This window comes from Pseudophryne corroboree, chromosome 3, assembly GCF_028390025.1.
Source record: "Pseudophryne corroboree isolate aPseCor3 chromosome 3, aPseCor3.hap2, whole genome shotgun sequence".
Classification (NCBI taxonomy): Eukaryota; Metazoa; Chordata; class Amphibia; order Anura; family Myobatrachidae; genus Pseudophryne; species Pseudophryne corroboree.
In genome coordinates this window covers 787,063,154-787,077,691 of record NC_086446.1, presented here as the reverse complement: position 1 = coordinate 787,077,691, position 14,538 = coordinate 787,063,154, and the positions used below count along the sequence as shown (strand labels likewise).

At 44.8% G+C, this 14,538-nt stretch overlaps 1 protein-coding gene across 4 annotated transcripts in view; it reads left to right on the top strand.

The window, feature by feature from the left end:
* Window positions 1–14,538, top strand: part of ADD3 (adducin 3) — a 141,655-nt gene that overhangs the window by 108,431 nt on the left and 18,686 nt on the right. For all 4 annotated transcript variants that reach the window (XM_063962645.1, XM_063962641.1, XM_063962643.1 and 1 more), the window contains one exon: window positions 11,632–11,770. In XM_063962645.1, the coding sequence (XP_063818715.1) occupies window positions 11,632–11,770 (139 nt within the window). The remainder of the gene's footprint in view (window positions 1–11,631; window positions 11,771–14,538) is intronic.

The window sequence follows — 14,538 nt, the reverse complement described above, 5'->3', positions numbered from 1 at the left end:
CACTGCAATGTCATACTGTCTGTGCCCCTGCACACTGCAATGTCATACTGTCTGTGCCCCTGCACACTGCAATGTCATACTGTCTGTGCCCCTGCACACTGCAATGTCATACTGTCTGTGCCCCTGCACACTGCAATGTCATACTGTCTGTGCCCCTGCACACTGCAATGTCATACTGTCTGTGCCCCTGCACACTGCAATGTCATACTGTCTGTGCCCCTGCACACTGCAATGTCATACTGTCTGTGCCCCTGCACACTGCAATGTCATACTGTCTGTGCCCCTGCACACTGCAATGTCATACTGTCTGTGCCCCTGCACACTGCAATGTCATACTGTCTGTGCCCCTGCACACTGCAATGTCATACTGTCTGTGCCCCTGCACACTGCAATGTCATACTGTCTGTGCCCCTGCACACTGCAATGTCATACTGTCTGTGCCCCTGCACACTGCAATGTCATACTGTCTGTGCCCCTGCACACTGCAATGTCATACTGTCTGTGCCCCTGCACACTGCAATGTCATACTGTCTGTGCCCCTGCACACTGCAATGTCATACTGTCTGTGCCCCTGCACACTGCAATGTCATACTCTGATATCTTCTTACATAGACGTCCCAGATACCTCAAATGAGATCAGAAAAAGACGCCTCTCATAGCGTAAAACAGTTTTTTCATTTATTCTAAAACTTTTTAAAATTCATGTAGTAACAATGAACAAGTTATCCACCACCATACAGAGTAACTGCGTACCAGAGTGGGCCTATACAAGGCATGTGTTGCACATGGAAGGGTTAATCCCGGGCGTAACTCCTCCACGGTCCAGCTGTTCCGCCTTTTAAGGTTCCACGCCGTATCAGTCTCTGCCTTAATCCACCAACGCGTTTCAACATAGAGTCTTTTTCAAGGTGTACTGGTGGTTGTTAGGCCTTCTATATTTATACCACTACTGACCAATCACAAGTAGGTGGGCGGTCTTACACTCATTAATACACTTACAATCAACAATTTAACTCCGTTATAAAACCTTTTTACATTCTCCATTCTCATCAAGTCATTATTTGACAATTTTGAAAGCTCAGCCAATACATCACAGAGATCACACATAGTAGAATTGGCAGATGAAGATCTGGACACTATAATGAAAAAATTAGAAAAAGTCCTTATTAGAGAGAGTAAAGTATGGTGGGAAGCGGTAACGCTAGAAAAATATATATCAGAGAAGCTCATACCAAGAGGACTAAAAATTAAAAAACAGTCCGCTTCTAACAATGAAACTGCAGATTTTTGTAAAGAATGGGATATCATTCTAGAATCCTGTTCCATCTCATTAATGAATCTAATAGTGAAGGAAAGAAAAAGATCACTTGTAGAATTGGAAAAAGAAATAACAGATCTAACTTTACTGATAGAACCATTTAGAAAATCAAAAGAATGTCATGAGTTAGAAAAGGAAATGGAAGCAAGAGTGGTCATTAAAGAAAAAGAGCTCATATTTAGAAAACAGAAAAAGTACATCAGGGACAAAGCAGAGACCATAGAGGAAGATAGAGAGGATGTAAGGGAAACAAAAGATGATGAAGTTCTGAGTGACTATGGAGATGGCACTCCAGTAAGAACATATAGACATAAAACACCAAGAACGAGGACCGAAAATCATCCAGAAAGAGAAAGAGACAGAGAGTATAAAGAGCACAATAGAGATAAATACCCTAGACACCATAATGAACAGAATCATAGGTGGAATAATAAAAAATCATGGGTTACAACCAATAGACAAAATTATAGATATCGGGAGAATTGGAGACAACCCGGGAGGTACAATAATTACAATGAAGAGAGGATGACTCGGGAGAATTTTCAAACTCCATACAAAACAAGAGAGAGGGAAGCCATACCCACCTACAATAGATATGAGGCATTGGGTAAGGAACATTTTTTAGACAGGAGAGGGAGAAGGAGGAATTGGTAGGATATAAAAAGATCAAAAAAACACGTAGAGGGAAAAGAGGTAAAGGGGGAAAAAAATCTGTTGGAGAGGACCATTCAGGAGAAGCCAAAAATATAACAGAAGAAAGCCCAGACATTAAAATATTTAATCTCAGTCAACACCCTTTAAGTACGGATGAGACATCAGTCCTGAAAAAGGGACTGAAATTTGCTCCAAAAAACAAATTAAATAAGTTTGAGACTTATATAGATATCCAGAAATATGTACGTAATCTATCACTCAAAAAGTATTTTGTGGGTCAGAAAATTGACACAAGCAGTCAACTTAACACCTTTAGACCAAGATCCACTTTTAATCCTACTTTCAGTAGAGGTTGCTTAGTAGAGAGTTTTAACAAAATGGTATGTGCAGATTTAGAAAAATTGTCTTACCGGGCCGACAAAAAACCAAATTTGACCACCAAAGAAAAACTGGCATTAGAGAAATTGGAAAATAATACAGATATTACCATCAAACCAACAGATAAAGGGGGAGGGGTTGTTGTAATGGATACCATCAAATACAACAATGAGGTTTTAAGACAGTTAAGTGATCAAGAAACATACAGTATTTTGAAGGGCAACCCCAGTGAAAGAATAGAGAACAATTTGAAACTATTCATTTCGAAATCACACAACAATGGGATAATAACAGATCAAGAAGTTAAATATATCATTAAAGACAATCCAGTATTACCAGTAATGTACATTCTACCGAAAGTGCATAAAGATATTAATAACCCCCCTGGCCGTCCAATCATATCAGGTACAGACTCCCTAACCTCCAATCTGTCGCATTTTCTGGATCATTTTCTACAGCCAGAAGTCAAAAAGTTAAAATCACATGTTAAAGACACAATGGAGGTGATCCAGAAAATTAAAACATTGAGTATTGATAAAGACTGTCTGCTGGTAACAGCAGATGTAAGTTCATTATACACTATCATACAACACGAGAAAGGATTGGAAGCAGTGGAATTCTTTCTTCGGAAAAACAACATGGAAAATAATAAGATAAATTTCATAAAAGAAGGTATATCATTCATATTAAATAATAATTTTTTTTGGTTTAATGGTAAATTTTACAACCAAAAACGGGGTACCGCCATGGGGACACGTTTTGCTCCCTCATACGCGAACCTCTTCATGGGATGGTGGGAGGAGACTGAAATATGGGGAGGTGATGTAACCCACAGTGAGAATGTCATCAGTTGGATTAGATTTATAGATGACATATTTTTTGTATGGAGAGGAGATCGATTAGGACTAGACAATTTTTGCACCAAACTCAACGAGAACCAATTGAATATTAAATTAGCTTTTAAGATTGATTTAGAAGAAGTTGATTTTTTAGATCTGGTTATATATAAAAAAGGGACGAATCTGCATACTAAAAATTATTTCAAACCAACAGATAGTAACTCCTATATACATACCAGCAGCCATCACCATCCAAGATGGTTACATAATGTTCCAAAAGGCCAAATACAGCGTATAAGACGAAATTGCACGGAGGATGGTGTTTTTAGGCAGCAAGTTGGAGAGTTAAAAAATAAATTTATTAATAAAGGGTATGCAGAATTACAGATAGATCAGGATATTGCGGAGATAGGTGCATCCACACAGGAAGATCTCATAGTATATAAGGAAAATAAAAGTGGGAGAAATCCTGTGTTACCCTTTATTTCCACATTCAACAATGAGTACAAACAAGTTGAAAAGATTTTTTCCAAACACTGGCCCCTATTACTTCAGGACCCAGTACTTAAGAATATAATTCCGCCAAAACCACAATTCACATATAGAAGAGCTGCCAACATAAAAAATAAAATCGTGAGAAGTGCTGTACCTGAAAAACGCACAGGCAGAATTAAAACAGTTGGTTTTCATAGATGCGGTACATGTTTAGTGTGTAGAACACATACAAAACAAGAAAGTAAAATAATAACCTTAGATTTTAAACAAAAAAAGGAATATAAAATAACAAGTTTTATCACATGCACAAGCAAAAACTGCATCTATTTGATACAATGTGAATGTGGATTGGAATATATTGGGCGGACTTCGAGGATGTTAAAAGAAAGATGGGGGGAACATCTGAGAAATATTAAAAAAGGTTTTGAGAATCATACAGTCTCAAAACACTTTAAGGATATACATGAGTGTAATACAAAGGGGATTAAAAGAATGGTAGGAATTAGAAAAATCGAAGGCAATTGGAGGGTGAAAGGAACAGAATCTGCTCTAGCAAAGGCAGAAATGAAGTTAATATACGAGATGCAAACCCTTGAACCAAGAGGGCTGAATAGTGAGTTTGAACTCAAGTGGTTTTTGAAATAACGAGCTATGCACTAAAATACTAATAGATATAATGAATTTTGGAGTATAAGAATGGTATTCTTGTAAAAAAGGTGACCTTCTGATGACTATGTATATTTGAATAAATTATGGGATAAGGTATATGCATACAGTGATTACAGGAAAGGGTCTCTCTGGTAATGCAAATATATGGGATATATAAATAAGCAATAAATTAATTGTTCTTAGATGTGATATCCCATTAAAGATCAGTCTCCCTATATAAGATGGGAGAAACCATGTCATTCTAATACTATGCACTTTAAAACAGAGGGATGGGGATTCATAATATAGCACAACCAGGAAGTGGGAATCCTGCATAGCTGGAACGCATTTGCGGCCCACAAGAACAGAATGTAAAAGACGCGATTGCGGAAACCGGAAGTGACCGGTGGAACGCAAATGCGTTCCACGCGCCGGAGCATCATCGCGTAAACCGGAAGTGGCCGGTGGAGCGCAGATGCGTTCCACCAGTACAGCCGGACTGAGAGAGCACGGAGCAAGGTAATTCAGCTCTAGTGAGGGGAACTACACTGGAAGGAATTATGAGAGGAGGACAGCAACCTGGACGGACCGGAAATGATAATGACCATTTCCGGTAAAACGAAAATTTTGTACAAATTAAAACCCATATAAATGCAGATCCAGAGTGAATTTTTATTTAATAAGGATATGTAAATGTTGGGAATACTGGAGAATGTAAAAAGGTTTTATAACTGAGTTAAATTGTTGATTGTAAGTGTATTAATGAGTGTAAGACCGCCCACCTACTTGTGATTGGTCAGTAGTGGTATAAATATAGAAGGCCTAACAACCACCAGTACACCTTGAAAAAGACTCTATGTTGAAACGCGTTGGTGGATTAAGGCAGAGACTGATACGGCGTGGAACCTTAAAAGGCGGAACAGCTGGACCGTGGAGGAGTTACGCCCGGGATTAACCCTTCCATGTGCAACACATGCCTTGTATAGGCCCACTCTGGTACGCAGTTACTCTGTATGGTGGTGGATAACTTGTTCATTGTTACTACATGAATTTTAAAAAGTTTTAGAATAAATGAAAAAACTGTTTTACGCTATGAGAGGCGTCTTTTTCTGATCTCATTTGAGGTATCTGGGACGTCTATGTAAGAAGATATCAGAACGTGAAAACACTGTCATCACTATTCCTTGCAAGAATCTGATGGACATTACGTTTTGGTGATATATATCCCAATTGGGGAGCGCTATTCATAATTTTGTTGTTTCATATATGTATTCTGGTTTGTGGTAACCTGTTGAGTAGCTGCACCCCTTGCATTTCAGCGCAGTTGATATATTTCTTTGTTTGCAATGTCATACTGTCTGTGCCCCTGCACACTGCAATGTCATACTGTCTGTGCCCCTGCACACTGCAATGTCATACTGTCTGTGCCCCTGCACACTGCAATGTCATACTGTCTGTGCCCCTGCACACTGCAATGTCATACTGTCTGTGCCCCTGCACACTGCAATGTCATACTGTCTGTGCCCCTGCACACTGCAATGTCATACTGTCTGTGCCCCTGCACACTGCAATGTCATACTGTCTGTGCCCCTGCACACTGCAGTGTCATACTGTCTGTGCCCCCGCACGCCGTGTAACATCATACTGTCTGCGTCCTGTCATACTGTCTGTACCCCCGCACGCTGTGTGATGTCACGCTGTCTGTGCCCCTGTACACTGAGCGATGTCATACTGTCTGCTCCCACGTACACTTTGAGATGCAATTCTGTCAGTGCTCTTGCACACTGTGCGTGTCATACTGTCTGCGCTCCCCAACACACTGTGCAATGCCATACTCTCTGCGCCCCCCCCCGCACACTGTGCGATGTCTTACTGCCTGCTCCCCCGCACACTGTTCAGTGTCATACTGTCTGCTCCCCCACACACTGTGCAATGCCATTCTGTCTGTGCTCCCGCACACTGTGCAATGTCACACTCTGCGCCCCAGCACACTGCGATGTCATACTGTCTGCTCCCCCGCACCCTGTGCAATGTCATACTCTCTGCGCCCCCTGCACACTGTGCGATGTCATACTGTCTGCTCCCCCAAACACTGTGTAATGTCTTACTGTCTGCGATCTTGCACACTTTGCAATGCCATTCTGTCTGCTCCCCCGCACACTGTGTAATGTCTTACTGCCTGCGCTCCTGCACACTGTGCGATGCCATTCTGTCTGTGCTCCCGCACACTGTGCAATGTCATACTTTTTTCTTCCCAGCACCCTGTGCAATGTCTTATGGTCTGTGCTCCCGTACACTGTGCAGTGTCATACTCTCTGCGCCCCCGCACACTGTGCAATGTCTTATGGTCTCTGCTCCCCCGCACACTGTGCAGTGTCATACTCTCTGCGCCCCCGCACACTGTGCAATGTCATACTGTCTGCTCCCCCGCACACAGTGTGATGTCATACTGTCTGCTCCCCCGCACACTGTGTAATGTCATACTACCTGCACTCCTGCACACTGTGTAATGTCATACTGTCTGCACTCCTGCACACTGTGTAATGTCATACTGTCTGCTCCACCGCACACTGTGTAATGTCATACTGTCTGCACCCCTGCACACTGTGTAATGTCATACTGTCTGCACTCCTGCACACTGTGTAATGTCATACTGTCTACGCTCCCGCACACTGTGTAATGTCATACTCTCAGCGCCCCTGCACACTGTGCAATGTCATACTGTCTGCTCCTCCGCACACTGTGTAACGTCATACTGTCTGCACTCCTGCACACTGTGTAATGTCATACTGTCTACACTCCTGCACACTGTGTAATGTCATACTGTCTGCACTCCAGCACACTGTGTAATGTCATACTGCCTGCACTCCTGCACACTGTGTAATGTCATACTGTCTGCTCCACCGCACACTGTGTAACGTCATACTGTCTGCACTCCTGCACACTGTGTAATGTCATACTGTCTGCACCCCTGCACACTGTGCAATGTCATACTGTCTGCTCCACCGCACACTGTGTAACGTCATACTGTCTGCACACTGTGTAACGTCATACTGTCTGCACTCCTGCACACTGTGTAATGTCATACTGTCTGCTCCACCGCACACTGTGTAATGTCATACTGTCTGCACCACCTCACACTGTGTAATGTCATACTGTCTGCACTCCTGCACACTGTGTAACGTCATACTGTCTGCACTCCTGCACACTGTGTAATGTCATACTGTCTGCACTCCTGCACACTGTGTAATGTCATACTGTCTGCTCCACCGCACACTGTGTAACGTCATACTGTCTGCACTCCTGCACACTGTGTAATGTCATACTGCCTGCACTCCTGCACACTGTGTAATGTCATACTGTCTGCACTCCTGCACACTGTGTAATGTCATACTGTCTGCTCCACCGCACACTGTGTAATGTCATACTGTCTGCACCCCTGCACACTGTGTAATGTCATACTCTCTGCACTCCTGCACACTGTGCAATGTCATACTGCCTGCACTCCTGCACACTGTGTAATGTCATACTGTCTGCTCCACCGCACACTGTGTAATGTCATACTGTCTGCACTCCTGCACACTGTGTAACGTCATACTGTCTGCACCACCTCACACTGTGTAATGTCATACTGTCTGCACTCCTGCACACTGTGTAATGTCATACTGCCTGCACTCCTGCACACTGTGTAATGTCATACTGTCTGCACCCCTGCACACTGTGTAACGTCATACTGCCTGCACTCCTGCACACTGTGTAATGTCATACTGTCTGCACTCCTGCACACTGTGTAACGTCATACTGTCTGCACTCCTGCACACTGTGTAATGTCATACTGTCTGCTCCACCGCACACTGTGTAATGTCATACTGTCTACACTCCTGCACACTGTGTAATGTCATACTGTCTGCACTCCTGCACACTGTGTAATGTCATACTGCCTGCACTCCTGCACACTGTGTAATGTCATACTGTCTGCTCCACCGCACACTGTGTAACGTCATACTGTCTGCACTCCTGCACACTGTGTAATGTCATACTGTCTGCACCCCTGCACACTGTGTAATGTCATACTGCCTGCACTCCTGCACACTGTGTAATGTCATACTGTCTGCACTCCTGCACACTGTGTAATGTCATACTGTCTGCTCCACCGCACACTGTGTAACGTCATACTGTCTGCACTCCTGCACACTGTGTAATGTCATACTGCCTGCACTCCTGCACACTGTGTAATGTCATACTGTCTGCACTCCTGCACACTGTGTAATGTCATACTGTCTGCTCCACCGCACACTGTGTAATGTCATACTGTCTGCACCCCTGCACACTGTGTAATGTCATACTCTCTGCACTCCTGCACACTGTGCAATGTCATACTGCCTGCACTCCTGCACACTGTGTAATGTCATACTGTCTGCACCCCTGCACACTGTGTAAGTCATACTCTCTGCGCACCTGCACACTGTGCAATGTCTTACTCTCTGCGCCATTGCACACTGTGCAATGTTACTGTCTGCGCTTTTGCACACTGTGCAATGTTACTGTCTGCGCTCTTGCACACTGTGCAATGTTACTGTCTGCGCTCTTGCACACTGTGCAATGTTACTGTCTGCGCTCCTGCACACTGTGTAATGTCATACTGTCTACGCTCCCGCACACTGTGTAATGTCATACTCTCTGCGCCCCTGCACACTGTGCAATGTCATACTGTCTGCACCCCTGCACACTGTGTAATGTCATACTGCCTGCACTCCTGCACACTGTGTAATGTCATACTGCCTGCACTCCTGCACACTGTGTAATGTCATACTGCCTGCACACTGTGTAATGTCATACTGTCTGCTCCACCGCACACTGTGTAACGTCATACTGTCTGCACCCCTGCACACTGTGCAATGTCATACTGTCTGCTCCACCGCACACTGTGTAACGTCATACTGCCTGCACTCCTGCACACTGTGTAATGTCATACTGCCTGCACTCCCGCACACTGTGTAACGTCATACTGCCTGCACTCCTGCACACTGTGTAACGTCATACTGCCTGCACTCCCGCACACTGTGTAATGTCATACTGCCTGCACTCCTGCACACTGTGTAATGTCATACTGTCTGCACTCCTGCACACTGTGTAATGTCATACTGTCTGCACCACCGCACACTGTGTAATGTCATACTGTCTGCTCCACCGCACACTGTGTAACGTCATACTGCCTGCACTCCTGCACACTGTGTAATGTCATACTGCCTGCACTCCTGCACACTGTGTAATGTCATACTGTCTGCACTCCTGTACACTGTGTAACGTCAAACTTCCTGCACTCCTGCACACTGTGTAACGTCATACTGTCTGCACTCCTGCACACTGTGTAACGTCATACTGCCTGCACTCCTGCACACTGTGTAATGTCATACTGTCTGCACTCCTGCACACTGTGTAATGTCATACTGTCTGCAGCACCGCACACTGTGTAATGTCATACTGTCTGCACCACCGCACACTGTGTAATGTCATACTGTCTGCACCACCGCACACTGTGTAATGTCATACTGTCTGCACTCCTGCACACTGTGTAATGTCATACTGTCTGCACCACCGCACACTGTGTAATGTCATACTGTCTGCACCACCGCACACTGTGTAATGTCATACTGTCTGCACCACCGCACACTGTGTAATGTCATACTGTCTGCACTCCTGCACACTGTGTAATGTCATACTGCCTGCACTCCTGCACACTGTGTAATGTCATACTGCCTGCACTCCTGCACACTGTGTAATGTTATACTGCCTGCACACTGTGTAACGTCATACTGTCTGCACCACCGCACACTGTGTAATGTCATACTGTCTGCACTCCTGCACACTGTGTAATGTCATACTGCCTGCACTCCTGCACACTGTGTAATGTCATACTGCCTGCACTCCTGCACACTGTGTAATGTCATACTGCCTGCACTCCTGCACACTGTGTAATGTCATACTGTCTGCACTCCTGCACACTGTGTAATGTTATACTGCCTGCACTCCTGCACACTGTGTAATGTTATACTGCCTGCACTCCTGCACACTGTGTAACGTCATACTGTCTGCACCACCGCACACTGTGTAATGTCATACTGTCTGCACTCCTGCACACTGTGTAATGTCATACTGCCTGCACTCCTGCACACTGTGTAATGTTATACTGCCTGCACTCCTGCACACTGTGTAACGTCATACTGTCTGCACCACCGCACACTGTGTAATGTCATACTGTCTGCACTCCTGCACACTGTGTAATGTCATACTGCCTGCACTCCTGCACACTGTGTAATGTCATACTGCCTGCACTCCTGCACACTGTGTAATGTCATACTGCCTGCACTCCTGCACACTGTGTAATGTCATACTGCCTGCACTCCTGCACACTGTGTAATGTCATACTGCCTGCACTCCTGCACACTGTGTAATGTCATACTGTCTGCACTCCTGCACACTGTGTAACGTCATACTGTCTGCACTCCTGCACACTGTGTAACGTCATACTGTCTGCACTCCTGCACACTGTGTAATGTCATACTGCCTGCACTCCTGCACACTGTGTAATGTCATACTGCCTGCACTCCTGCACACTGTGTAACGTCATACTGTCTGCACTCCTGCACACTGTGTAACGTCATACTGTCTGCACTCCTGCACACTGTGTAATGTCATACTGCCTGCACTCCTGCACACTGTGTAACGTCATACTGTCTGCACCCCTGCACACTGTGTAATGTCATACTGTCTGCACCCCTGCACACTGTGTAATGTCATACTGTCTGCTCTCCTGCACACTGTGTAATGTCATACTGTCTGCACTCCTGCACACTGTGTAATGTCATACTGTCTGCACTCCTGCACACTGTGTAACGTCATACTGTCTGCACCACCGCACACTGTGTAATGTCATACTGTCTGCACTCCTGCACACTGTGTAATGTTATACTGCCTGCACACTGTGTAACGTCATACTGTCTGCACCACCGCACACTGTGTAATGTCATACTCTCTGCGCACCTGCACACTGTGTAATGTCATACTCTCTGCGCACCTGCACACTGTGTAATGTCATACTCTCTGCGCACCTGCACACTGTGTAATGTCATACTCTCTGCGCCCTTGCACACTGTGCAATGTCATACTGTATGTGCCCGTGCACACTGTGCGATGTCATACTGTCTGCTCCCCCACACACCGCGTAAAGTCTTACTGTCTACGCTCCCGAACACTGTGCAATGTCATACTATTTATAACCTACCTCTGTGCCTGCAGGCATTCCGTGAGGATCTGGAAAGTCTCATTCAGGATCAGATGAAGAAGGGGAAGAACCCCGCGGGTCTGCTGGCCCTGCAACAAATTGCGGATTATATCATGGCCAGCTCGTTCGCCGGCTTCGCCTCCTCTCCTCTCAGTAAGTTCTGGGGTTTATTAGCCAACGTTTGTATTGATGCAGTGTAAATCAATGGCTGCTATTTGCCTCGGAGGTATATATAACTACATTTGCCCCAAAGCTGACACATAAAGGTTAAACCTCATTTATAAATTGTTTGTCCTATTATGTAAGAAATCACCTGTTAATGACTCCTAAACACACTATTGCAGGCGATATGGTAGGTCATGAATCCATGACACTTCCTCTTCTGTAACTATGTATAAAAGTCTGTACAGTACACAGTTTGTTTCCATGGTTACAGATGTTAGGGAAGTTCTGGTGTTCACGACTTATCTGCCAAATGACGGCGGCAGTGTGTTTCTGAGTCTCAGGCAGAATTCTGCTTTCAAGTGCTAAGATGTTATTCCAGTATATATGATTGTTATATATAACTTTTACTTCATCTATACTGCTGTGATAATTGCACAACAACACACACACACACACACACACACACACACACACATAATTGGACTGCTTATGTATCTTAGAGATTACTCCCATCATTAAATGTCCATAATTTACAGCAGGGGTCCACTCAAAAATGATATTGCTTAGTCAAAATCTCTGTTGTGTAGCACAAAGTACTAGAAGAACGACTATGGCGTCCGTCTAAAATCGCTTCAGATAGCAAACTGTTGCTACATTGTTCTCTAGCTTTCAACAGGATATTTCAGGCACAAGTCCTTTTTCAAGTGTCCGTAGTTACTCCAGCAAATGGTAGAACCTAGCCCAGGCATGTCCAAACTACATTTCTTTATCATCCACTAGGGGTCACTGGAGTACTCTTGGGATATGGACGGGCGTAGCCGAACAAAGGCACTGAATATTCAAATTTAGGACTCTCCCCCCCCTCCATATCCCCAAGTACCTCAGTGTACTTTGCCAGTGTTTTTTTCGGTGCTCACAGATGAACATCGGCTTGTGGCAATGGCCACTTTTCAGAAGATTTTTATTTTTATTTTATTTTTAATTTTTACACTTCCCGTCCCAGTTTCTGGAAAAACTTGGGTCCGGGATGGTGCCGCTGCAAGGCAGCGTATGGCGTGTCGGTCCTCACAAAGAGCACCCTCACAGCCACAGGCGCTACAAGGCAGCGCATGGCGTGTCGGTCCTCACAAAGAGCACCCTCACAGCCACAGGCAGCCACTGTCTCCTGCAAACTGAACGGAGCTTACAGGAAGAAGCTCCGTCACAGCCAGGATGAGACAAAGAGCTGGAAGAAACTACATCTGCAAGGAGCTTACAACAGAAGCCCGTCACAGATGAGAAGCTGGAGGCTGCAACGAAGCTTACACAGAGAAGCTCGTCACAGCCAGGATGAAAACGGCACAAGGTAGGGGTGTCAGGGCGGTCAGCTCACGCTGCCGCCCTGCTGTGTGTGAAAGTGTTAACTGTACCCGCCACTAAGTGCCGCTGAGGGGTCCTGCTAAACTATGCACAGAGCGGCCGCACGTCACTCAGACGCCGGCCGCTCTCACTGTGCTGATGCCCGGCACCACTACACGCCGCAGAGAGACTCCGTGTGCTGAATACGCGCAGAGCGGCCGCACGTCACTCAGACGCCGGCCGCTCTCACTGCGCTAATGCCCGGCACCATTACACGGAGACTGCCGAGACTTTCCTGTATGTTAAAGAGCGGCCGCACGTCACTCACGGACGCCGGACGCTCTTTCAATGACACACTGCACGCTGCTGATGCCGGACACAGGAGACGGTGTACTACGCCGCCCGCTCGTCCGGACGGCTCCCCGGCGCTATATACAGCGCTCTTCTGCTATCGCTCTCCTGCTCTCCCTGCACCTCGAACCCCGTACGCTGCAGGTAACATGGGGAGACGGGGGGGGGAGGGGGAGTAATGCCCATAGCAGCAGCAAAGGCTGCATGGGTTTAAAATAAGCAGCGCAGCGTTTTAAACAGAATCAGGGGCTATATTATCAGTATAAGACTGTAGATATAAGATCAGTGGGAACTGTGATTATATGTTCAGCACATTTTATATATCTAATATATAATGAAGCTTGTTGCTGCCAGACTGTGTCTAATATCAGTATGAACTGTGATTATATGTTAAGCATTTTATATATATATATAATATATATATGAGGCTTTGGTTGGCAATAGGCTATCAGTGGCATAATCTATTGCAGGTTTAACCATGTTTTCTGTTATTTTCTGTTAACACTGCAAGAAAATACATGTATTTTACTGTATCCTACACCTGTGTTATCACTGTATAATCTGTATAATAGGCTATTAAGTCTATATTAAAAATGCAGCAGGTAACCTGTACTGTGATTTTATGTGAAAACATGGCATGACGCCCTTTTTAATCATTGCTGTTTTTCCAGTTATAATTCCAGAACATTCCGGCAATACACCTCTACTCCACAAGGTGGCGCAGGGGTGTTAGTGGGAATTTTTAGTTTAGGATAATTCTAGAACATTCCTGCCCTACATCTTTAAGCCACCAGAAGGCGCAGGGGGGTTAGTAGGAATTTGGTTCGGGTTTCATGCCCATGTGAACTGCTTTTCACATAAGGAACACTTTAGTTTCCTAATAAATATGCTGTTCAGCAATAACATATATATATAGATATATATGCCATATAATAACTTTATTAAGTCGTGCAAGTGTCTGTCTGTTGCCTATTAAGATGTCTGTCTACATAGCGAATAAGGCTCTAGTGCAGACTAAAAATGTTAACATTGGCAATCCAAATTAAAACAGCGGTAATCGGAGTCTC